The sequence below is a fragment of the Gobio gobio genome (genome assembly GCF_949357685.1).
Source record: "Gobio gobio genome assembly, chromosome: 21".
Classification (NCBI taxonomy): domain Eukaryota; kingdom Metazoa; phylum Chordata; class Actinopteri; order Cypriniformes; family Gobionidae; genus Gobio; species Gobio gobio.
Genome location: NC_137117.1, coordinates 15,902,744 through 15,928,028, shown reverse-complemented (window position 1 = coordinate 15,928,028; position 25,285 = coordinate 15,902,744). Strand labels below are relative to the sequence as shown.

At 38.7% G+C, this 25,285-nt stretch overlaps 2 protein-coding genes across 4 annotated transcripts in view; one reads left to right on the top strand and one right to left on the bottom strand.

The window, feature by feature from the left end:
• The window catches only part of nfe2 (nuclear factor, erythroid 2), a 28,667-nt gene extending 18,012 nt beyond the window's left edge, over window positions 1–10,655 (bottom strand). The window contains exon 1 of the mRNA XM_079803633.1: window positions 10,576–10,655. The gene's annotated coding sequence lies outside the window, so the exon portion shown is untranslated. The remainder of the gene's footprint in view (window positions 1–10,575) is intronic.
• On the top strand, window positions 1,046–11,674 carry copz1 (COPI coat complex subunit zeta 1; the record flags this gene model as incomplete). Of its 3 annotated transcripts, none has more annotated exons than XM_079803656.1 (9): window positions 1,046–1,155; window positions 1,512–1,580; window positions 4,815–4,896; window positions 4,979–5,070; window positions 5,156–5,211; window positions 5,305–5,382; window positions 8,198–8,249; window positions 8,485–8,523; window positions 11,177–11,674. In XM_079803656.1, 9 exons carry the CDS (start codon window positions 1,138–1,140, stop codon window positions 11,222–11,224), a joined length of 534 nt encoding a protein of 177 aa, XP_079659782.1. In that variant the 3' UTR covers window positions 11,225–11,674. The 3 variants fall into 3 exon arrangements, with proteins under 3 accessions (XP_079659782.1, XP_079659780.1, XP_079659781.1); XM_079803654.1 differs by having other exon boundaries at window positions 1,055–1,155; window positions 8,425–8,523; XM_079803655.1 differs by lacking the exon at window positions 1,046–1,155 and having other exon boundaries at window positions 1,488–1,580.
• Between the last annotated feature and the right edge of the window lie 13,611 nt (window positions 11,675–25,285).

Genomic DNA, 25,285 nt, shown 5'->3' with positions numbered 1-25,285 from the left:
ACAAGTAGCCAAACAGGCCACTGACACACACAAATTTTACACAACTGGATAGCTACTCACGATGTATGTGCTTTGTGTGTATTGTAGTTAAAGTCATTGTTTGAATGTTTCTTTATTGTTTTATGTTAATAATAATAACGATGATGATAATAATAATAATAATATAATAATGACTGCTTTGAGTATGCAGGCCAATTCAAAACATTCTTGTTTATTTTATTATTATTATTATTATTATTATTATTATTCAAGAACCGTACAAATAAACAAATACCTTCAGGAGAACAATAGAGTTAAGATATAAAAGACATTTGTATGTAGAGTCAAATATCTAAAGGAAGTATTAAAAAAACCTTTACATACATATGAAAAGGACATATAAAGACAAGGGACAATATAAGTAAATAAAATAAAATAAATAAATAAAATTAAAAAAAAAAGGGGGGGGAGGGGGTTGTCAAGACATGAGGAAGCTGGTTAAACATGAACATCAGATTCATTACAAAAGAATTGTTCATATTGTTTTAGGAATCGATCACATTTTTTATTGCTAGTTAACCTAAAAGATTTAAGCAGCGAGTCTACCTCGATCAAAAAATGTGAAAAAGTAGGAAGTGAGCTCATAAATTTCTGTTTATGGATGAAAAATTTGGCAAACAAAATAAAAATATATTCTTTAGATTTGTTGGAGTCAGTGTAATAACAAATAACATCTTTCAAATTAAAAGATTGTGTATTAATGGGAGTTTTATTTAAATGGGAATATAAATTAGACCAAAACTTTTGAACCAAATCACAAGAATAGAATAAATGTATCAATGTTTCATCTTCATGTCCACAAAATGAGCAAGTAGGGCTACTAAGAATATCAACATATTTGGATATTGTTAAATTAACCGGGTATATCTTATGTAATATTTTAAAGTGGACTTCTCTGGTCTTATTAGGAAAACAATATTTATATGCTAACAGCCATGCTCTTCTCTTGTTGATTTATTTCCCGCAATATTTTCAGTGACGTTACAGTGCTTCCGCTTAGTTTTGCCCTTTTACCCCGTGTCGTAAGCGGAAGTTACTGTAACATACGCAGGAATTCAATACACGGAGCTGAAGTGAGCGCCTTCTGCACAGTACAAGATGGATACGCTAATACTGGTAATATGATTTTATCTCTGTATCCCAATATATATCCTTTTAAAGTGTAAAACATCCGCTAGCAGTTAAATCTGCTCTGTTTTCTGCTAACGTTACATCCGCGGAACAATGAATCGCTAATCAAACGAGTTCACAACAGCGTGTATAGGCTAAGTATTATATTTATAGGTTAAATAAGATTTATAATATATCAATATTTATTATTATAATATAATATTGACTTGGCAACACCAGCAGCTGCTGATGGGCATCTGAGTTACAGTACATGTCTGCTCAACCTTTGCCCTGATCAGCTGATCAATTTGACAGTCGTTCATTGGTCATCATCTGTCATGTTTGTGTCTGTGCTGTTACAGGAGCCCTCTCTGTACACTGTAAAAGCAGTTCTGATCATGGACAATGACGGAGAGAGACTGTATGCGAAGGTGAGCTCATCAGATGAACATCAGGATCAGGATTAGATTTGAGCTGATATACAGGGAGCTTTTATTTAACCCTGTAAAGCCTGACGTGTGAAAATAATGTATCAGGGTTTCCGCAGGTCTTAAAGTTTTAATTTGACCTTCCACAATTTAAGCCCATAAAATGTCTTTCCAGAACATTTTCATTCAACGTTCCCAGCTGGAGGAACGCTCTTCCCACCGCCATCCGAAACGCAGAATCATTGACAACATTCAAAAGACAACTAAAAACTCATCTCTTCCGTGAGCACTTAAGTTTTAATAAAATAAAAAACTTCCCCTTTTTTCCCTCCCTACTCTAGCCTGTGCTACACTGAGCTATGTACACAGACTCAGTATTTCAGGCACTTGTTGCGTTTACTCAATTCTTAATGACCGATCGCTTCCTGTACTCCCAAGTTGCAAGTCGCTTTCGATAAAAGCGTCTGCTAAATGCATAAATGTAAATGTCTTAAAGGGTTAGTTTACCCAAAAATGAAAATTCTGTCATTAATTACTTATCCTCATGTCGTTCGACACCCGTCAGACCTCCGTTCATCTTCGGAACACAAATGAAGATATTTTAGTTGAAATCTGATGGCTCTGAAAGGCCTCCATTGGCACAATGCACAGTTCACTCTCAAGACCCATAAAAGGTCCTAAAGACGTCGTTACAAAGTCCATCTCACTACAGTGGTTCTACAATAACTTTATGAAACGACGAGAATTCGTTTTTGTGTGCAAAAAAACCCCTAAATAACGACTTCTATAGTGATGACCGAATCAGCGAGTCGAATCATGATTCGGATCGCGTGTCAAACCGCCAAACTGCTGAAATCACGTGACTTTGGCGATCCAAACCGCTGAATCGACTCGCTGATTCATAATGCTTCAAAGCTTCATGATGCTGTGTTTTGAAATCAGTCATCACTATACAAGTCGTTATTTAGGTTTTTTTTTGTGCACAAAAACTATTCTCGTCGATTCATAAAGTTGTTGTAGAACCACTGTAATGAGATGGACTTTGTAACGACGTCTTTAGTACCTTTTATGGGTCTTGAGAGTGTAAAGTACATTGTGCCAATGGAGGCCTTTCTGAGCCATCGGATTTCAACTAAAATATCTTCATTTGTGTTCCGAAGATGAACTTACGGGTGTCAAACGACATGAGGGAAGTAATTAATGACAGAATTTTCATTTTTGGGTGAATTAACCCTTTAAATTGGAGCAGGAAAGCAAGGAAAACATGGATGGAATTGCAGAATCCATTCACAAAAAAACATTACTGTATTATGCAGAATATCACGGAATCTGTCAAATTTTGGATGAATAAATCAAAAGTAGGTACACTTAAAGGGATAGTTCACCCAAAAACGAATATTTGATGTTTTTCTGCTTACCCCTAAGGCATCCAAGATGTAGGTGTCTTCGTTTCTTCAGTAGAACACAAATTAAGATTTTTAACTCCAACCGTTGCTGTGTCACTCATATAATGCTTGTCAACGGGGTCGAATTCTATTAGAGTAAAAAAAACATGGACAGACAACTTCAAATTAAACCCCGCGGCTCGTGACGACCCATTGATGTCTTAAGACACGAAACTATCTGAAACCGAACGGTATTTATGCAAATATATCACCTCATATCAGACGAACGCTTCAGCTCTCCAGACTGCCATCACATCCTGTCAGTGAGGTCAAATAGCAGCCGGGTCATAGATATGTATACGTAGATCCTCATTCGAGCGATCCACGCCATGATCCACGCAGGCACTAATGAGGAATCTATGTATATATCTATGACCCGGCTGCTATTTGACCTCACTGACAGGATGTGATGGCAGTCTGGAGAGCTGAAGCGTTCGTCTGATGTGAGGTGAAATTAATTGCATAAATACCGTTCGGTTTCTCTCAGAAACCGATCGTTTCGTGTCTTAAGACATCAATGTGTCGTCACGAGCCGCAGGGTTTAATTTGAAGTTGTCTGTCCATGTTTTTTTTACTCTAATAGAATTCGACCCCATTGACAAGCATTATATGAGTGACACAGCAACGGTTGGAGTTAAAAAATTTCATTTGTGTTCTACTGAAGAAACGAAGACACCTACATCTTGGATGCCTTAAGGGTAAGCAGAAAAACATCAAATATTCGTTTTTCAAATATGAAAAACTCACCCTAATGTCATTCCAAACCCGTAAGACTTTCATTCATCATATAAAGTGGAATAAAATTTGGAATAAACAGCTTGATTCGTATGAACAGTTTTACAGATGTTCAAATTCTGAACATCCTTAAAACAAGATACATTTACTTGACATGCAAAATGAAATAAGTCTTGTTTTCTGAGAAATTAAACACAATTAAGTGAGTTTATGCTTCAAACGGGAACAAATATCTGTCAGTGGGTATGAAAATTACTTGCATTGGAATTAAGTTGATTTTTATGAACCCGTTGGCAGACATTTTTCTTGTTTTAATCAAAATCACTTTCACAAGATTTCGTATCTCAAACTTTAAGCTATTTCTTGTAAAATCTATTAAAAAGTTAAGATCTGTTGGAAATTGTATTTTCAAACTTTCAAGTGTAACTAATACAACTCATTGAGTGCTTAGTCATTTACATTAGAGGTAAGTGAGAGCCTTTAGAGAACATATTGACGTGTTTTTATCCCTTCAATTTGTTCCTTAAATTTGATTTAATTGGTCTTAAAAAGGTATTCAATTTACCTTCATGAAACCTGCAGAAACCCTGTGTACGGATAATCCAGTAAACCTAGATTGCTTCAGTCCAGTAAGTGTTCATTTTGAAATATTAATAGCGATTTAAAAATTCTTACATTTACAGTAATTAAAAAAAACTTAAAATACCTGGGACATTTTTAGAATGCCACTAAAAATGCCACTTTTACCTGCTAGTAACAGGTTTTCCAGCAATCTCTGATCATGGTGATCATTTAGAGGCCTTTTACTGATACAGTCAGTTTTATAAGGTTGAACCTGAAAGTAAACAGTTTTAGGATTCTGTCATCATTTACTCATGTTATTCAAAATAAGTCCGGTCTGTAATTCACACCCTTTAGAAACACAAGCTTCTTGTTTGCGTAGGGTGTATGGAAGTGTTTATTAGCACTTAATTTGTCTTCTATTTCTATATAGAAGTGGCTCTGTATTATATGCTTCTTATATTGGTTTGCGACTGTGCTGTTGTTTTTGTTTCAGTACTATGATGACACGTACCCCACAGTGAAAGAGCAGAAAGCCTTTGAGAAGAACATCTTCAACAAAACACACAGGACAGACAGTAAGCGATTATATTATTGTAAGAATTGTGTTCGCCAACATTAAGTCCTATTTTGGAATCATTCTTCCTCTCTTCGACACAGGTGAAATAGCATTGCTGGAGGGTCTAACAGTTGTGTACAAGAGCAATATTGATTTGTATTTCTATGTAATCGGCAGCTCCCATGAAAATGAGGTAATGCTTTATACTTCATCCAGTATTGTCTCTTTCCATCATAACCGTCATTGTCTCATAAGTGTCACTGTCTTTCTTTACACAGCTGATGCTTATGTCAGTGTTGAATTGTCTCTTTGACTCCTTGAGCCAAATGTTGAGGTATTGTAGTAAAGACTTCTCATTATGAGTTATATGGTCTCTGTTAGCACCACTAAAAAAGATTGACTTTGATTGTTTTCTTCCTCTCTTTAGGAAAAATGTGGAAAAGAGAGCACTGCTTGAAAATATGGAGGGTCTTTTCCTGGCCGTTGATGAGATTGTTGATGGAGGGTAAGCCATAATTAATGTATTCAAATGTATTACATTTAAAGAAAAAAGGAGGAAAACGGAAGCAAACTATTTTGTTCCATAGAGATTAGTGTTGTCAAAAGTACCGACTTCGGTACCAAATTTTAAAAATGTGACGCACTGAGCGAGAATCGTAAACCCCTTTGATTGCCCATTGTGCTCACGCGCTCATCAAATATGTCTGTGATTGGCTACAACGATCAGCGCTTCAAAAACATGTTGTAAATGTACATCTCTCTCTTCACCGAGCGCTAACAGATACACACGGGAGCGTTTGAAAGCAGGCGTCTATCAGCGGACCGGTTGTGCTTTCAAACACTTCCACTTTCAAAACTCTTATCAAAAATTCAAACGCTCCTTTGTGTTGATCATTGTAGCCAATCACAGACATATCCGACGAACGTGTGAACACAATGGTCAATTAGAGGTGTTGACGATTCCGCTCAAAGCGTCACATTTTTTGAAATTTCAGGACCGACTTGGTACCGAAGTCAGTACTTTTGACAGCACTAATAGAGATCTTTACGTACACTACCATTCAAAAGTTTGGGGTCGGTAAGATTTCGAAATGCATCTCACCAACACTGCATTTATTTGATGACAAATACAGGAAAAAACAGTAATACTGTGAATTACAGTTTAAATGAATATATTGTAAAATGTTATTAATTCCTGTGATCAAAGCTGAATTTTCAGTCTTCAGTGTCATATGATCCTTCAGAAATCATTCTAATATGATGATTTGCTGCTCAAGAAGCATTTCTTATGATCATTTGCAATGTTTGTACAAAGTTGCAAATTTAACTGATTTAATTGGAATATTGCATAAAACATTTGTGAATAAAGCACCATCTCCATCCCATGTGTTCAAGAGAACAAATTAATCACTTCCTGGGAAATTAGCGCAAAATATCTGTAATATCCATAGAAGTTGCTGCAATTGGGGACGCCACTGTCGCTCTTTTATAGTGTGCAGATGAAACGCCATAAACGCTGTCATGTTATTTTGCGTTCAGATGCCTGGTGTTGTGAACGCAATCATGAGACACTTCTGGGAGGAAATTAAACCAAACCAGTTTGGCTCAGGCATTTCAGAGTAATCAAACCAACATTTGAGCTGCTGTGCAATGAAACTAATCCACTGGTTAGTCCAGTTATCCAGTCACATCCAGCGTTGAGGCAAAGTCACACGAGTGTTTTGTTGCGCATCGAGGGATTTATTTAGTAAACTTGTTTCCATCATAGTTTGTCTTCTTATCTGATTCAAATGTATCCCCCTCAATTGAACACATTTTTTATGCACATTTTTAGAATTTACGCGCATCTTGGCATTTCCATCCAGCGCTTTTTTTATGCAATACCTATCATAAAGCAGCTGTGCTGCTTAATAGTTTTGTGAAAACATGAGAAAATTTTTTAGGATTCTTTGATAAATAGTTGAAAAGAGCAGCATTTATTTTAAATAGAAATCTTCTGTAACATTATAAATGTCTTTACTGTCACTTTTGATCAATTTGATCCATCTGAATAAAAGTATTACGTTCTTCCAAAACCCAAACCTAAGAATCGTAGTGTATGCTATATTTACATTCATATATTTGTCAGATGCTCTTATCCAAAGCAGTATGTGCATTCTCTGGGAGTCAAACCTACTGTGCTCTACTAGTTGACCTTCAGAAATGTAATATGGATTGGTTTACATTTATAGTAATTTATTGCAATTAACATAAGTGTATTTAGTATTATAATCAATCAATTTGTGTCATTAATATTTATATAATTATATGTGTGAATATATTTAAAAAAATTGAACAACTATTTTATTTATCAAAAATTGTCACAGGTTTAAACAACATTTAAATATTCCATTAAAACTGGCTAAAATAAATAAAAGTAATACAACTAATAATAATAATAGAACATAAAAAAGATAACTCAGTACCCCTAAAAAAACGCATACAGCAATAACATACTTGTCTATATACTCTCAAATGTCCATCAATTCCACAAAGGAGTCACCATCTAGACTCTCCAAAAAGTCAAAGAACACTTTTCAGATGGACCAAAAGGTATGAAGTTTGTTTTTCAAAAGGTAGGTAATTTTTTCTAAGGCTGGGTGTGATGTTATATAATTATATTGATACTGTATTTAAAAGAATAATTGTGAATCAGCAGGCACACACAGAATCAACGGCTAAAGAATTCTGGAGACATTAAATCATTCATAAAATACTATAAACCAGCCTCTCCTTTCATTAATTTATTAGATAGTGATATTTTGATTATATCATGCTTTCAGCTACCATTAAGACTGTCATACTCTTCCAGCTCTGTTTAATATATATATATATAAACATGCCAATGCTGTAGCTCAAACAATAGAGCGTGTTGCAATGCCCAGATTTTAACTATGTTTCCCAGGGAATGCATAAATGAATAAAATGGATACCTTGACTGCAATGCAATGCAATGAAAGAATAAATGCATCTGCCAAATGTATAAATGTAAATACACTCCACAAATTTTTTACCAAAAAAATCATTGCGGAAAATGTAGAAAAAGTCCATAGATTCCTTCTGGGTCTAGACATCGGCCACTGAAAACTCCACTGCGACCACTAGTGCTCATGCGGGCGACATAAGATTGATTCTGGCGAGTGTTATTTCCTGATCCTGTCCACATCCTTTCCTGTTTTCTCTATATTCTCTAAAAAGGAGGCCAAAAATGGAAGCATGCATTTTTGGAAAACAATCGGAATTGAGTCTAAAAATCACTGATTTAATTGTCTGTTTTGCAGTGTGATCCTGGAGAGCGACCCACAGCAGGTGGTTCACCGTGTTGCTTTGAGGGTAACTACTTCTTGTTCTCCTCTATTGACTTCCATTACACTGTTGTGAATGGTAATCTGATTAGTATTTGTTGCCTCTGCTTCATCTCTCGTGCTCTGACGCCACTGATGAGCATTATGGTACTGCTAGGCAGCTATTAAGTTTGATTTCCAATAATCTTGCATGTACGAGACAGGAAGCAAGCAAGCCAGCAGTCCTAAAGTCATCAGCATCTCCCTCTCTCATCTCGTTCCAGGGCGATGACGTGCCTCTGACAGAACAGACAGTCACTCAGGTGAGAGAAATCGACGCACTTCCTTCAGCGACACCTGTCGCGATCACATCTCCTATGTTTGATAGCGGCTCTGCGATTTACCCATGATTCATTTAGAAAACGAGTCTGTGGTGGTCTGGTTTCACAGCTCCCACATTAAGAACGTTCCACCGTGCCGCCACTATCCTGGCTTTCCGGGTTCCCGTGTGTGTGTCTGCCGCATGTAAACATGATGGCTAATTATTGGCGGCTGTCTGCCAGCGATGGCTCCCCATGGCTGCTGTAGTCGTGAGTGCGGACTGATTAATGTTCTCATTTAAGAGGCCCTGCGACAGGCTGCCTGTATCGCTTTCGTGTCCGTGATTAATGGCTGTCTCCTCGTCTTCCCTGTTATACGGTTATGCTTTGCCTCGCCTCGTGCAAATTAAGATGATGAATTAATTCCTGGATGTTTTGCTGCGCCTGCATTACTCGATTACAGGGTTCCCCTCAACATTTGCACCTTTACATAATGGGTTTGAATAAAAGTTTTGCTTTTTCACTTCTGCAGTTTTTCATTTTAGAAACACTTATCGTTCAAAAGTTTGAGGTCAGTAAGATTTTGGGACCCACTTTATATTAGGTGGCCTTAACTACTATGTACTTACATTTTAAATTAATAATTTGATACAATGCACTTATTGTGTACATACGTGTTTTTACATTGTACTTACATTTTAAAAATTACCTGCATGTAATTACATCTGTTATTCATTTCTGTAGTTATATATATATATATATATATATATATATATACGCACGCACGCACGCACGCACGCACGCACGCATTAATTAATTAATAACACACTTTGACACCTCCCTTACACCTAACCCTACCCTTAAACTTACCCAAACCACCACACCTGTCCCTAACTTTACCCGTATCCCACCTCAATATCAGCAAAAGTGTCTTTCAATACAATATGAACACAATAAGTACATTGTATTTATTTTTTGATGTAAGTACATAGTAGTTAAGGCCACCTAATATAAAGTGGGACCAGATTTTGTTTTCTAAAGAATGAAAGTAATGCTTTTATTCAACAAGGATACAAAAAGTAACATGAAAGACATTTAGAATATTACAAAATATTTAAAATATGAAGAACTTTATATTTGTCTAAAAATTCTGAAAACTGTATTATGGTTTCCACAAAAAATGAAGCAGCACAACTGTTTTCAGCATTGATATTAATAATGTTTCTTGAGCAGCAAATCAGTATTAGAATCCAGTTCTCACGTGCTCACTGTTGGCGCTTTCGGTGGTGGACAGGGGTCAGCATGGGCACCCTGACTGATCTGCGGCTATGAAGCCCCATACGCAACAAACTGTGATGCACTGTGTATTCTTACACGTTTCCATCAGAACCAGCATTAACTTCTTGAGTAATTTGAGCTACCGTAGCTCGTCTGTTTGATCGGACCACTCGGACCAGCCTTCACTTCCCACGTGCATCAATGAGCCTGGGCCGCCCATGACCCTGTCGCCGGATATATCCTGACCACTGCAGACCGGGAACACCCCACAAGAGCTGCAGTTTTGGAGATGCTCTGACCCAGTCGTCTAGCCCTCACAATTTGGCCCTTGTCAAACTCACTCAAATCCTTACACTTGCCCATTTTTCCTGCTTCTAACACATCAACTTTGAGGACAAAATGTTCACTTTCTGCCTAATAACAGGCAACCACCCACTGTGAGATTCACTTCACCGGTCATAATGTTCTGCCTGATCGGTGTATCATTGCAATATAAATTCACAGTATTAGTGTTTTTAATCAAAACATTTTAAGGCCTTGGTTAGCAAATTCTTCCCAACCCAAAAATTGGGGTATAAATTAGGCAAATATAGTAATTTCACCCATAGTTTCAGACTTCTAGACCTCACTGCATCTTAAAGAGAAGGTGCTAATATTTTGCCTTGAATTCGTCTAAGTATTGAAAACCATATAGCAGCGCCCTGATGGATGTGTGTCTTTTAAGAAAAATGATGGCATTAATGAGTCAAGAACACAAACACGTTAAAATTCAATTACCTTTTGTAGCTTTGGAGACAAGTGAGGTTTTTTGGGAGTGGTTTGGTCTATCCGTCCTCGCTGAGTGATTGGATTTACTGAAGAGGAACACAAAACATTTCGAATAAATGATTCTGAAGATGGTAATCCATTCTAATTAAATGTGACTAATTATTTTGCATTGCCTAATTTAAAACATCAGTTTATAATAAATTGGCAGAACCCACTTTCATATATTCTTTCATAAGATCCCAATGACACGTCAAATGAATTATAACAACCATTATAAGTGGAATTAAATGAGCACCAAGTAAAGTTTGACATCTAAAAAAACTTCTCACTTTATCTTGGTAACCCTTATATTATCAGATTGATTGTGGATTCAAATAATTTATATTATATTATTTTTTTTTATATTAATACTTAAAATATATAATATTAATTTATATTTTCATTTAATAATAATTGAAAAGTTCTTTATAGGTGAATTAAATAAATACAATATTATGTACAATATTAGTATTATATTGTAAAAAAAAAAAAAAAAAAATATATATATATATATATATATATAAGTAAATGTCTTGGTTCTAACTTCATTGAATGTTTTTGTTATTTCTAGGTGCTACAGTCAGCTAAGGAACAGATCAAATGGTCTCTACTCCGATAGGACACTTTTGGTCCCGTTCCTGAACTGAGATGAGGGGAATGAATGAGACTCGACCACTTTTCATCACTACTGTCCTATCTGCCCTTTTCCTCAAGTGTTTTCCTGACTGTTAAAGTGCACATCCACTGAAAACGACTTCTAGTGTTTCTCTCTCTATCTCAAATATAAGACCAAGAAACATGACCATTTCAAGATTGTCATGGCAAGAGGAATAAGATGGAATACTGTCTTGGCGGGACTTTCTTTTAGGGAAAAGTACCGGAGAATGTTTTTTTTTTTTTTTATCCCATTCCAGTAAGCGCTTGAATATATGGCTGGTTTTGTGAATGATATCACTGTTGTACTGTGAGATTTTCATTACGATTCATGTACATTCCAGTGGTTGATCTTTTCTCTGTTCTTCCCTCTGACCCTTGTTTTGATTGAAGTAAAGAAACCGTTTCACCCTAATTCTGCTGCGGTGTGTTTTTTTCCTGTTTTGGGGCACTATTGGTTTTGCAGGGGCGGTTGTGATTTTTTCCTTGCCAATATTTTGAGGTCACTTTGTTTACTGTTTTGTGAGTTTATGTCAATCATCACTATTACTACTGCTCATACGTAGGATTAGGTACTCTTGCTGAGCTAGTATGTTACCTCCCTAGCAACCAAATAGAAATGTTTAAACTACTATATGAGTTACTAAGCAGATTTTTAGAGAGAGAGAGAGAATAGCTACTGTTATCACTTTGAGAGCATTAAATGCTACATTTATGAAATGTTATGAATACAAGACTATTGAGAATTACACTCATAATTTATGCCTCATAAAATTATATATATTTATATATACATACATGCACACACACATATACATTATATATACACTCACCTAAAGGATTATTAGGAACACCATACTAATACTGTGTTTGACCCCCTTTCGCCTTCAGAACTGCCTTAATTCTACGTGGCATTGATTCAACAAGGTGCTGAAAGCATTCTTTAGAAATGTTGGCCCATATTGATAGGATAGCATCTTGCAGTTGATGGAGATTTGTGGGATGAACATCCAGGGCACGAAGCTCCCGTTCCACCACATCCCAAAGATGCTCTATTGGCTTGAGATCTGGTGACTGTGGGGGCCATTTTAGTACAGTGAACTCATTGTCATGTTCAAGAAACCAATTTGAAATGATTTGAGCTTTGTGACATGGTGCATTATCCTGCTGGAAGTAGCCATCAGAGGATGGGTACATGGTGGTCATAAAGTGATGGACATGGTCAGAAACAATGCTCAGGTAGGCCGTGGCATTTAAACGATGCCCAATTGGCACTAAGGGGCCTAAAGTGTGCCAAGAAAACATCCCCCACACCATTACACCACCACCACCAGCCTGCACAGTGGTAACAAGGCATGATGGATCCATGTTCTCATTCTGTTTACGCCAAATTCTGACTACCATCTGAATGTCTCAACAGAAATCGAGACTCATCAGACCAGGCAACATTTTTCCAGTCTTCAACTGTCCAATTTTGGTAAGCTTGTGCAAATTGTAGCTTCTTTTTCCTATTTGTAGTGGAGATGAGTGGTACCCGGTGGGGTCTTCTGCTGTTGTAGCCCATCCGCCTCAAGGTTGTGCGTGTTGTGGCTTCACAAATGCTTTGCTGCATGCCTCGGTTGTAACGAGTGGTTATTTCAGTCAAAGTTGCTCTTCTATCAGCTTGAGTCAGTCGGCCCATTCTCCTCTGACCTCTAGCATCAACAAGGCATTTTCGCCCACAGGACTGCCGCATACTGGATGTTTTTCCCTTCTCACACCATTCTTTGTAAACCCTAGAAATGGTTGTGCGTGAAAATCCCAGTAACTGAGCAGATTGTGAAATACTCAGACCGGCCCGTCTGGCACCAACAACCATGCCACGCTCAAAATTGCTTAAATCACCTTTCTTTCCCATTCTGACTTTCAGTTTGGAGTTCAGGAGATTGTCTTGACCAGGACCACACCCCTAAATGCATTGAAGCAACTGCCATGTGATTGGTTGATTAGATAATTGCATTAATGAGAAATTGAACAGGTGTTCCTAATAATCCTTTAGGTGAGTGTACATACATACACACACCGATCAGGGATAACACTATGACCACCTTCCTAATATTATGTTGGTCCCCCTTTTGCTGCCAAAACAGCCCTGACCCGTCGAGGCATGGACTCCACTAGACCCCTGAAGGTGTGCTGTGGTATCAAGTTGTTAGCAGCAGATCTTTTAAGACCTGTAAGTTGCGAGGTGGGGCCTCCATAGATCGGACTTGTTTGTTCAGCACATCTCACAGATGCTCGATTGGATTGAGATTTGTGGAATTTGGATGCCAAGTCAACACCTCAAACTCGCTGTTGTGCTTCTCAAACCTTTCCTGAACCATTTCTGCACACTCCCCACGTGCATCAATGATCCTTGGCCACCCATGACCCTGTCACCGGTTCACCACTGTTTCTTCTTTAGACCACTTTTGACAGATACTGACCACTGCAGACCGGGAACACTCCACAAGAGCTGCAGTTTTGGAGATGCTCTGACCCAGTCGTCTAGCCATAACAATTTGGCCCTTGTCAAACTCACTCAAATCCTTACGCTTGCCCATTTTTCCTGCTTCTAACACATCAACTTTGAGGACAAAATGTTCACTTAATGCCTAATATATCCCACCCACTAACAAGAGCTGTAATGACGAGATAATCAGTGTTATTCACTTCACCTGTCATAATGTTATGCCTGATTGTGGCCTGTTTCCCCTCACTACTCTATCAATGACTCAAAGTCAATGCAATAGCGCCCTCTCCTGGTTGTAAATGAGACACAATCCTGAGGCTGAACTGCACTTAACATTTACCACATCGTTTTAACTTTGTTTTTGTTGCCCTTTTAAGCTTGCTAGGCACTACATCATGCATGTAAAATCACAAGTGTTTTTAATACATCCACAATACAATACATCAAATTTGTTGTCAAAATTTACGGTCAATTTTGAATTGGTTGTAAATTACATGCAGCAACTGGCACAATTTTAAGAGGTCCTAAAACAGGCTGTTGTTTAAAAACCCAGAAAAAGCTGTTTTGGCCACAAGCCCTCTTACACTGCATGAGGAAAGTGTTTATTCCACTAAATATTCTGGAATAAAAACTGGGTGTTGCTAAACACCCATGCGTGTGTATGCGTGTGTGCGCGTGTGTGTGTGTGTGTGTGTGTGTGTGTGCGTGCGTGCGTGTGAACAGATTTATACCAAAATGTCCCCACAAGGAAAGTAAAACCTGAGATCACCTACATTGTGGGGAAATGTATTAATAAACATACTAACATTTATTTTATTTTTTTATGTAAAAATGCAGAAGGTTTGGGTTAGTGTAAGGGGATAGAATATACAGTTTGTACAGTATAAAAATCATTACGCCAATGGAGAGTCCCCAAAAAGATAGTGAAACCGAATATGTGTGTGTGAGTGAATATGTGGTTCAGGTAGGAAAAGAGGAAAACTGTTTATAAAGCATACTAAATTGTGTTTTTGGTTTTGAAAATGTAAAACGTTTTCTGCGAGGGTTGTGTTTAAGGTTAGGGGACAGAATATACAGTTTGTACAGTATAAAAATCATTATATCTAGGGAAAGTCCCCATAAAACATGAAGACCCTGTGAGTGTGAGTGTGAGTGAGTGTGAGTGTGAGTGTGAGTGTGAGTGTGAGTGTGAGTGTGAGTGTGAGTGTGAGTGTGAGTGTGTGTGTGTGTGTGTGTGTGTGTGTGTGTGTGTGTGTGTGTGTGTGTGTGTGTGTGTGTGTGTGTGTGTGTGTGTGTGTGTGTGTGTGTGTGTGTGTGTTAAAATGCTGCAAGGAGGTTTGACAGCTTTGCATGCCTGCTTTTTCTCTGGTGGATTCCTCCCGTCTCTCATTTTAATGCAAATGAAAGGTTCCCCCTGGAGAAATGGTTGTAAAAATAGTAGTATATCACGTACATGCCTCAGAATCATACCTAGGACACAGTTATCGCACTGGGGGCGGAGACCAGACATCTGCAATATCAGGGGTGACCTGTGACCAATGCTTTGAAAGAGTTCACTAAGATTTTATCAGGGTACAAGCAAAGAGCCGATGCAATGGTTGTGTCTGACACCGAAGGGAGCCACCCAGTCAGTCAATAATTTAGAAGGCATATTTGTATTTTGGTACTGTATTCTGCAACATAATGGCTCGTCTAATGATCTACAGCAAATTAAAGAGAGCTTAAGACTTAACCGAGCATATTTTTTGAATGAATTACTTTACTTCTTTCTGCTCCATCAGATGCCATTTTTATTCTTTCCGCCAACCACCAAATCATCTACAGCAAATGTAATATTACCAAGTAAATATTTAATGATTCCAATGCCTGTTTCCCTGTAGAAATGGAATCATAATTTGAAAAAAGACATTGGCAATGAATGACTTTACTTCTTTAAACCACTGTTATTTTAGTATCATTGATTACATTTTATTTTTATATTTTCGGTTTTCATGAAAGTTTTTGTCATGTTTATTAGTTTTATGTTTTGTAATGTCTAGATAAGTTTTTGTTTTTAATTTTAGTTTAGTCAAATTAAAGGAAAATAAGACTTTTTTGGCTACTAGCTGAAATAAAATGTTTACGTTTTTATATTTTATTTAAGTTAATGTTTATTTTATAGTGAAAATGTTTTTTATGGGTTTAGTTTTGCTTTGATTTTAAATTTCTCCATTACACACCAAATTTATTTTTTTCAACCAACAAATTCAAATGAGGTCTAGAGATGATCATTTAAATGCTTAACTAATATGTTGCCATAGAAATAGTGATATATCATAAGCGGATGACAAAATAAATGGACATTTAATGAGTGAATACATTTACTTTCAAGCACCATTTTGTACTTTATTTTCTAAAGTGAAGATCCTTAATCAGATCAAACATTTTATAACACACTTTTTTCTTTTTTTGGAAAGTTATAATCGAATGTCTTTATTGTGCCTATTTCTCACACCCTCCTTTTCATTCATGAAAAATTAAATATGGCTTCTATCCTGACTTACATCCATTCTCCTGATTTGTACTGCAGAAGCTGGAATGGAAACTTCAGCGGCTTTGACTGCAGGTTACAAAAGTTCACCGCCATGTGGGATATGCAGTTGTAATGAGAGACAGGTTTAGGACAGGGCTTGTTTAGGCCGGTTTGGGTTCGTAACACAGCTCTAGACGGAGAACTTTCTTGGCACTGGTTCAGCACACCTCCACAACCTTCTATTCATCTCTATCTTCCTCTTTAATAATGCTTTGGCATGCATATGAAAGTAGTCGGGAAAGTTTTCCTTTGTCTCGGCTGATATCCTAAAGCCTGCTGTTTTGAGGAATGAAACATGACGTTGGCCCCTGAGCGCCCCACCCTCCCAGAGGGAGTTCCCTAACCCTGTTTCAGAGAGGCGCGTGAGCGGTGGCGTCTTATCTCCAAAGCATGAGAGCCTTCAGCTCGAAATTTATTTGACCAATTGAGCTAAGTAGCTCTTTCATTATGAGGTCATTCATTATGATTCATTAGTGGATGGGTAAGAGTCGCAGATAAAACCTCAAGACGTCTCGCTCATCTGTGTGTTATGAAGTGTACAACATGCTCCCACTGAATAAAGCAAAGTGCTGTGGGACCGTGGAACAAGGTTTGTTAAGATATTATCATCTGCAATAAAGGGAAAAGGGGAAAGGGTAATCAAGAGTCGGTGGGTAACGCCTGAGAGGATATGTACAACGGTCTTTGTGTGAACAGTGATCTAACTTTAAAGGTAAAGTGTGCCATTTTTGAGGTAATTATGCAGAGATAACTTTAAGTAAGCCATTGGTGTGTCTCCTGAAAAGTGGAAACACTGCAACTCTGTGGTGCAATAAAAACAGTGCTCTGTTTGTTTAAGCCGAAGAAGGTCTCAAAGGCTATTGTTGTGGAGAAAAGTCATCTCTTTCATGCAAATGAAGCTCAAGAGTTCCAGAAGTCAAAATAAGACTTTATTGCACAAAGCAACAAAGCCGAGATGCCTGCAGAACATCTGATCATCTCACTCGCAACTCACACTCTTATACAGTTTTAACCAATGAGCTCATTTGCAGTTGCTCTCCTCTCTTTTCTCTTCTTGGAATCTCCCCAACACTTTCGCCACAGTTACTTCATTAATTGGCTATCGTGTTCTCTTTGTAAGGGTGGTCGACTGCCAACCAGTCAAAAACATATTTTGATTGTTCCACAAAGTGATTATTCTGTGTTTCTGCCTCATTATTTTTTTATCAAGAGACCACGTTGAAGGCCATGTGAACCAAAAGAACAACTTACTTATCAGTGAAGATGCCAATTGCCAACTCCGCAAGCAACTAAAATCCCATCCTTTTCCGTGTGACTTCTCTCACGGTCATGTAGGCCATGAGGCCTTTGAAACATATCTAGCTCTTTTTCTACAATCGTTTTCTATAGGATATATAAAATATGTCATCGCTATCTGTTAGCATTCCCATGCATTCAATTTTGCAGACGATAAGTTCAATAACATTTAAAAAAATTCTTGCAAAAGGTATTTACAAAAAATTTTCTTACATTTTTTCAGTTTTTTAATAAATCACATAAATGATACAGTGTGGTAACATATTTCATTACTAGGCGTACTGAAAAAGACAATGTGTATCTTTATATGAAAATCTAGTCAGTAACTATACATTTAAAGGTGAAGAACATGTTAAGCGGTCTAAATATATTTTTATAAATATATATCGTCTGTGGAAGGCGAAGGACCATAAAATGTTCGTTCAATCAGTGCATTCGGTCCGAATGAAATGATAACGTGTATCCTGTCAGTCAACGTGTGTTTGCATACCACTGCGCAGCCTGTTCACGCAGACATCATATGAGCGAGAATGGCATGCAAACAGTTGTTTACATTCGTTTTTGTAGTACTGTTACTCAATGTACTGTTACGTTTTCCCACCGGTGAATGATGCATGATGTAATCCAATAACATTGTTTCTGGTCGTCTCGCTTTTGGTCTGTGTGCGTTCAAGTGTTTTGGAGGAGGCGTGGTTTTGGACGGTGATTTGCAAGGAGGGTGGGAATGTATGCTTTCAATACTAGCAGGCTAAAGTTAGCATTTCCCAGAAATGTGTTTTTAGTTCTCAAAAAATATCTGGCTCATAAGAGTCATTCATTCTGAAACTTCACTGCAGTGGTTCAGATTCACCAAAGCAAACGGCTCATAAGAATCATTAATTTGGGAATCGGACTACACTGGTTGCGATGTTCGTTTTTGATTCACAAAAAGCCCGGCACATAAGAGTCATTCATTAGGGACACTATATTGGTGCACTGTATGTTTTTGATTCACCAAAAAAAAAAACGGGCACATGAGATTCATTCGTTCAGGAGTCACGACTACACGAAATAGGTCAATTTTATAGGTTATTTCGCCAGTATCTGCAAAAAAATTAAAGTGTGAGAACCTCTGAAAGGGCAGAGTGTCCCTTTTTCATCAGCATTTGTTCTGGAAGTATTTTTTCCATTCATTTCTCTCATAGGGATTTAAAAAAAAAATGTTTAAGTCTCTGTTAAAGCTTTATAAGACATGAACCAAGCCAACCAGCAACGAGGTAAATAATAACATTACAAACATTGATTTGAAACAAAAGAGTATTTGAAAATCAGACAAGAATACAAAGGTACAACCAGGGCCGTCCCAAGCATGGAAAGTAGGGGCCCCGCCTTGGTCTGTTTGCGAACGCATTCCAGGGGGTTGGTCCCCCTCAAGCGTGGTTCCACCCTCTAAGGATGGCCCTGGGTACAAGACTGTGTGCTCAATCTCATGAAGCATTACTAACAGCATAAAAATGATGGAGAAATATATAACTACACATTTAAAAAAGTGTATTATATATAAAACTAAATATTTTAAATGTATTGCAAAATATGCATATATATATATATATTTAGGTATTTTGAGAGGCTGGCTCAACTATGTAATTCGTAGTGATTTATGGGAGGGGGTGGAACTAAAGAGCTCTTTTGCTTGTTTCAACTCTCTGATTGGTGGAATTTTCTGTACAGCATCATGGGTAATGTAGTTTTCAGCACAAATTATGTTGTTAAACGTGATTATTTTAAAAACAATCATTTTAGATAATGCTGGCTGACAAATACCATCGATTAAGAACCTCGTAGATCACAGTAGGTCTGTCTTTAAAGGTATTCAGGTTACTGTTAAAAATCAATTTCCCTGTAGAGAAAATGAATGGAATCTTTACTTAAGGGATACGATTGTTGCACTCTTTGTTGCTTGCTTACGGGAAAAGAAAAATCAGAATACACAGCTACGTTTCAATGGCTGTCAGCGCAGAAGCAGGATTTTTGTTTATTTACCAGCATCTATTTTAAATTCAAGTTTAAAAAAAGTCTGTTAGGTTATAAATTATTAAACAATAGATGTAAACTGTAAAATAAAAACGAAATGTAAAAAAATAAGACAAAGGTATATTGCTAATTTAAAGAACTACACATTCTTTACATTAACCCCACTAGCAGACCTGTTTGAACAGGGAAACTGAACTCCACATCTACTAAAACACACTTAAGACCAACTGGACAATTTGTCAATTGTTTGCAGATGCCACATTTAAATTTCAGAAAGTCTGTTTTCAGTTCCAAAAGTTTCCAAATACTCTTTGAGGCCCCTGATTATCTGGGCAATGAGAGACCTGTTTGAAAGAGTAAAAAAAATGTACCACATATGCTAATACACCTGAAAAAGTGCATTGCCCTCAGGAACAATATGTTCCCTCGGATGGTCGTGTTTATGACCTGAAGCAATCACTATATTGATGCAGCTGATTTGAATAGCATGTTCTTAACCTTTATGTAGTATAAGAGGTATGGGGCGGTGTCAAGGTTACGGATATGTGTATCTGTATAGATAAGGGCAGATGTTGAGATTAGCCTTTTGTATGACTCCAGAAGGGCAGAAATGAGGTTATATTTGACCCATGTTTTCATCTAAGACCCGCTAACATGCCTGATGCTCCTGTGGCCTTTCATCTGGATATTTCAGCAGCGCCTACAGGCAGCCGATGAATGCCTTTCATCGACTAATTACAGTGGCACGGCTGTAAAAAGGCAAAAAGGTAATTTATATTAATTATAGAGGAATGAGTATAATAGACTGAAACAGCGCGGCCTGACACGCTGTACAAAACACGCAGTAAAATTGTCAGAGGCGTGTGGACTAGAGGCCTGTAATTGATAGATGCTGCTTGTGTTGTGGTGAATGTGTGCAGCAGTCAATAAATTATCATCATCTGCAAGCTTACAGTCTGTATGTCACCAAATGAGTATCCTCGCATGCACACATCGACTGCCCTTTTTCACAAAAATCTGCACGCTTATTGCAATCAGAGTCATTTTCTATGCAGGCGAGGGGGAGGGCGACATACAGAAGCGTCAGTGTTTCATATTAATCATGCATGCAGCCCAGGGCCGAAGCTGAGCAAACAGCGCGCCTGCGATAAATGTGGCTAAATTACGGCATGCTCTCGGAACAGGCAAATTTAGACAGGCCAAATTCATCAAAAGACCATAGAAAATGACTCCGAATGGAGGACGGGTAATGCACGAATGGGTTTGGTCACCGTCAGGCCGAGATAAGAGCGCTGGTCCCCAGGTTCGCATGGTCACAAACGGAAACGCCTCCACACGGCCTGATGTGTGTTTTATGGCGCCTCTCGGCCCTCACAGGGCCTGTTTATGGATTCCCGTCGAATAGAAAATCATTTCACCTTGGAGGCAGAGGCAGCCAAAATCAACAGCATTGCCACGGCTTTTGCTGATCCAGTAGTATTTCAACAAGCTATTCTATCCGGGGTAAAAATAACAACTTCTTTGCAGAAGTATTTTACTTCAGTTATTTTGTCTCTTGAAATCGTCAGAAGCTGTCAATTCTACATGTCTAAATCCCTGCGATGAATACACTGACCCCAACTTCTAAGCTCCCATATAAGTGTCGCATTAAATTCGTAATTGCACAATATTTATTCAACAGCACATTGAGCGTTTCAAACGTGCCATTCAGAAAGGCCAAGATGTTATTCCTCTGGCCGGTTCGGCGGGTAAGAGTAGCCTACACCTTATTTTCATATCACATGACGGAGAGTTTAAAAACACATAAATTCAGGCGAAGGCACGCTACATTTATCAGCCAGGCAGTTGGATATGTCCGCAAGCCTGTTTAGACATTTCTATTTTCGATTCGCCTGCGCCATTAGTCACCGAATTTGGCCGGGGTCCCCCGTTGAAAACGGGGGCCGTCGATCTGAGCTGGAGATGTTTGCGGATTTTAAGCTGCAGCCTGTTGACATTTTAAGAGAGGAGGCCCTTCTTTCCCTTCCCCGTGATTTAGAACGAGACTCAAATCCCCGAAGAGTCCGTCCCGCTGCGTTACATCTGCACATGCATTCGCATTTCGCACACAAACGGGCTCTTTTAGCCGCGCACGTCCGTACGTGTGAGAACATCTGGTCTGCACCCTTGCAGCAACGCGAAAGGGCCCACAGGTCATTGTTTCACACACACTCCGACATGGTTTCAGGCTCCTTTTTTATGTCATATCATATAAAGAAGTGTTTGAGGGTTGCATTTGACAAGCTATCGCGCATTTCAAATGGGCCGAATGTGTATAATGAGTGTCGTGAACTGAAATAATCGTGACAGAGTCGGTGATTAAGATAGTGATGTAATTGTAGAGTGAGACGCGGCCGTATTTCACTTTTGTTGTAGACACTCAATGTCACACAGCAGTGGTAGCAATTAAGCTTTATGACGTTTTTCTTTGGGATGCGTGTTCGCTCTCTCATGTGGTCGTGCTTGGTCTTGTTCCACTCGAGTTTTCACGGCTTACCGCTTGCAAAACACTTTGATTGTCGGCCATTATGGCTTTCAGAAATGAATCTTTGGGTAACCAAAGCAAGATTTTTGCACGCTTTAGCTCCAAGTGCTCAGCTTTCCCCCCCTCCTCCTTCCATCTTTCCATGTCTCTCTCTCTCTCTCGTTCTCTCATATATACTTTCTTTCCCCCCTCACCCTAGTGGATTCCCCATCTGCACCACAGCGCACGTTAACAGACGCCCGCTTGACAGATTTACCGCCGCCGCCCCACCATTGGCTGCCAGCATGACAGAGTTGATTTAATGCTCCTTTCTGATTGGCCCGGCAACGACAGGCAAATTTATGGCTGTGCTGTGATTCGACGCTGGCTGTCTTTGATGTGAGTTACCGCTCTGTTGCTTATGGGACACAGAAACGGTGTCAGGTTTCAATCGTAAAACCCTCTCCCCAAGGGAAGGAGCAGGGAGTGCTCGACATTCCTGACGTCATGAAGAGCAGGAGGAGGAGGAGAGAAAGAGAGAGAGAGAGAGAGAGAGGGAATGATTTGTAGCTGCAGTCATTTTCCCCTCACACAGGCCTGCTGCAGTTTCTTTGTGGAATGCGTTCACATCGAACTCTCCAACTCCAAAATAATATCCTGTTTCAACACCCGACACTCAAAGAAAACATCTCGTATGCGACGCAAAAATGCGGACGGTCCGACCAGCCGATTCATCTCAATCAACGCACATCAGCAATGCAAACACAACTGTCATCGCCATATCCCATTACTGGGGTTTATGTTTGCTTACGATAAATTTGTGGCATGCCACTGATAACCACATATATGTTATAATTCTCATTGTTAAATCCTCATCGAGTGATTTGCTGATTAATGAGGCATTTTAGGCAAAAGTTGCATTCTCCCCAATCTGCTTAGACAGCATTTGCCTCTTTTTTTTTTAAGAATATAGAGTTTAAAGTGATAGTTGACACAACAATGAACATTCAGTCATCATTTTCTTTATTCTGTGGAACTCAAATGAAGATATTTTACAAAATGTCTGTGTTTTATAGTCCATACAATGAAAGTCAATGGGGTCCAATGTTGTTTCGGACCCCATTGACTTTCACAGGTCGGACAAAAACAGTTGAAACTTTCTTTGAAACATCATCTTTTTTGTTACACAGAATAAAGTCAGTCATGCAGGTGAGTAAATGATAATCATTTTCAGCTGAACTATCACTTTTAGTGGTTTCTTATCTTGATATGTGGGTTTCTAGGTGATTTTCCAACTGTTTTCTCTCTCCAGGCAAAAATGGTTGGTCTGGGCCATTAGAAACATAAAAGCACACTTCTCCTCAACAAGCCGCGTGATTTGAGGTATCACAAATAATGCCTTCCTGCAGCTCATACATAGAGCATGGCTTTAGCAATGCCAAGGTCAGGGGTTCAATTCCCAGGGAATGCCTGAGTGCTTGAATGCAGCTTAACTCATCCGGGATAAAAGCGTCTGCCAAATGCATAAATGTAAAATGTAAATGCTGGATGATTCGCACACTGATGTAGAGTATACAAGTAAGAGTAATAGTAATGGAGATGCTTGCTTTATCAAACACTGTTCATGCAATTATACAGTGTAATCCTATGCTATGTTGAAATAACACTGCTACACACTACACAGTAGCCTACGTGTTTAAATTGGCTTTTACATTGCAACACATTGCTTCCATGCAGAAAGATCGTTTTACAATTTACACTGGCAATGAAAGACCTCTCTCGGCATGTTTCAACTTCCTCTGCCTCTTCTGAAACAACATTCACAGTGATACCAGATAATTCACTCAAGTACACCATAAAAAGTGAACGTGCAATTGACAGCAGGGATAGTTTACTAGGTCTTTTTCTTTTAGATTCATGCAATGGTAGTCAATGGGCACCAATGTTGTTTGGACCCCATGCAATGTTCTTCAAAATATCTTTTGTGTTCCACAGAAGAAAGAAAATCTTACAGGTTTGGAGCGACATGAAGGCTGAGTACGCTCTAAAAAATCTTGGGTTTCCTGGTTTGAGCCTTTTGGGTAATTTTTTGGGTTATTTTTTTTTCAGCATTTGGGAAGTTTTTGTGCATGTTACCCTCCTGGGTCAGACATAACAACCCAGTGTTTGGGTCATTTTTGTGTAACCCAGATCCTGGGTCAGATGTAACAACCCAGTGTTTGGGTAGTTTTTGTGTAACCAAGATCCTGGGTCAGATGTAACAACCCAGTGTTTGGGTAGTTTTTGTGTAACCCAGATCCTGGGTCAGATGTAACAACCCAGTGTTTGGGTAGTTTTTGTGTAACCCAGATCCTGGGTCAGATGTAACAACCCAGTGTTTGGGTAATTTTTGTGTAACCCAGATCCTGGGTCAGATGTAACAACCCAGCGTTTGGGTAGTTTTTGTGTAACCAAGATCATGGGTCAGATGTAACAACCCAGTGTTTGGGTAGTTTTTGTGTAACTTAAGATCCTGGGTCAGATGTAACAACCCATGTTTGGGTAGTTTTTGTGTAACCCAGATCCTGGGTCAGATGTAACAACCCAGTGTTTGGGTAGTTTTTGTGTAACCCAGATCCTGGGTCAGATGTAACAACCCAGTGTTTGGGTAATTTTTGTGTAACCCAGATCCTGGGTCAGATGTAACAACCCAGCGTTTGGGTAGTTTTTGTGTAACCAAGATCATGGGTCAGATGTAACAACCCAGTGTTTGGGTAGTTTTTGTGTAACTTAAGATCCTGGGTCAGATGTAACAACCCATGTTTGGGTAGTTTTTGTGTAACCCAGATCCTGGGTCAGATGTAACAACCCAGTGTTTGGGTAGTTTTTGTGTAACCCAGATCCTGGGTCAGATGTAACAACCCAGTGTTTGGGTAGTTTTTGTGTAACCCAGATCCTGGGTCAGATGTAACAACCCAGTGTTTGGGTAATTTTTGTGTAACCCAGATCCTGGGTCAGATGTAACAACCCAGTGTTTGGGTAATTTTTGAGTAACCCAGATCCTGGGTCAGACGTAACAACCCAGGGGTTGAGTTATGTATCGCAGGGTTTTTGCGACCTCTTCTAGAAAGAGCAGTGCAGCTCTGTCAAATTGGTGCATGCACTCTAAAAA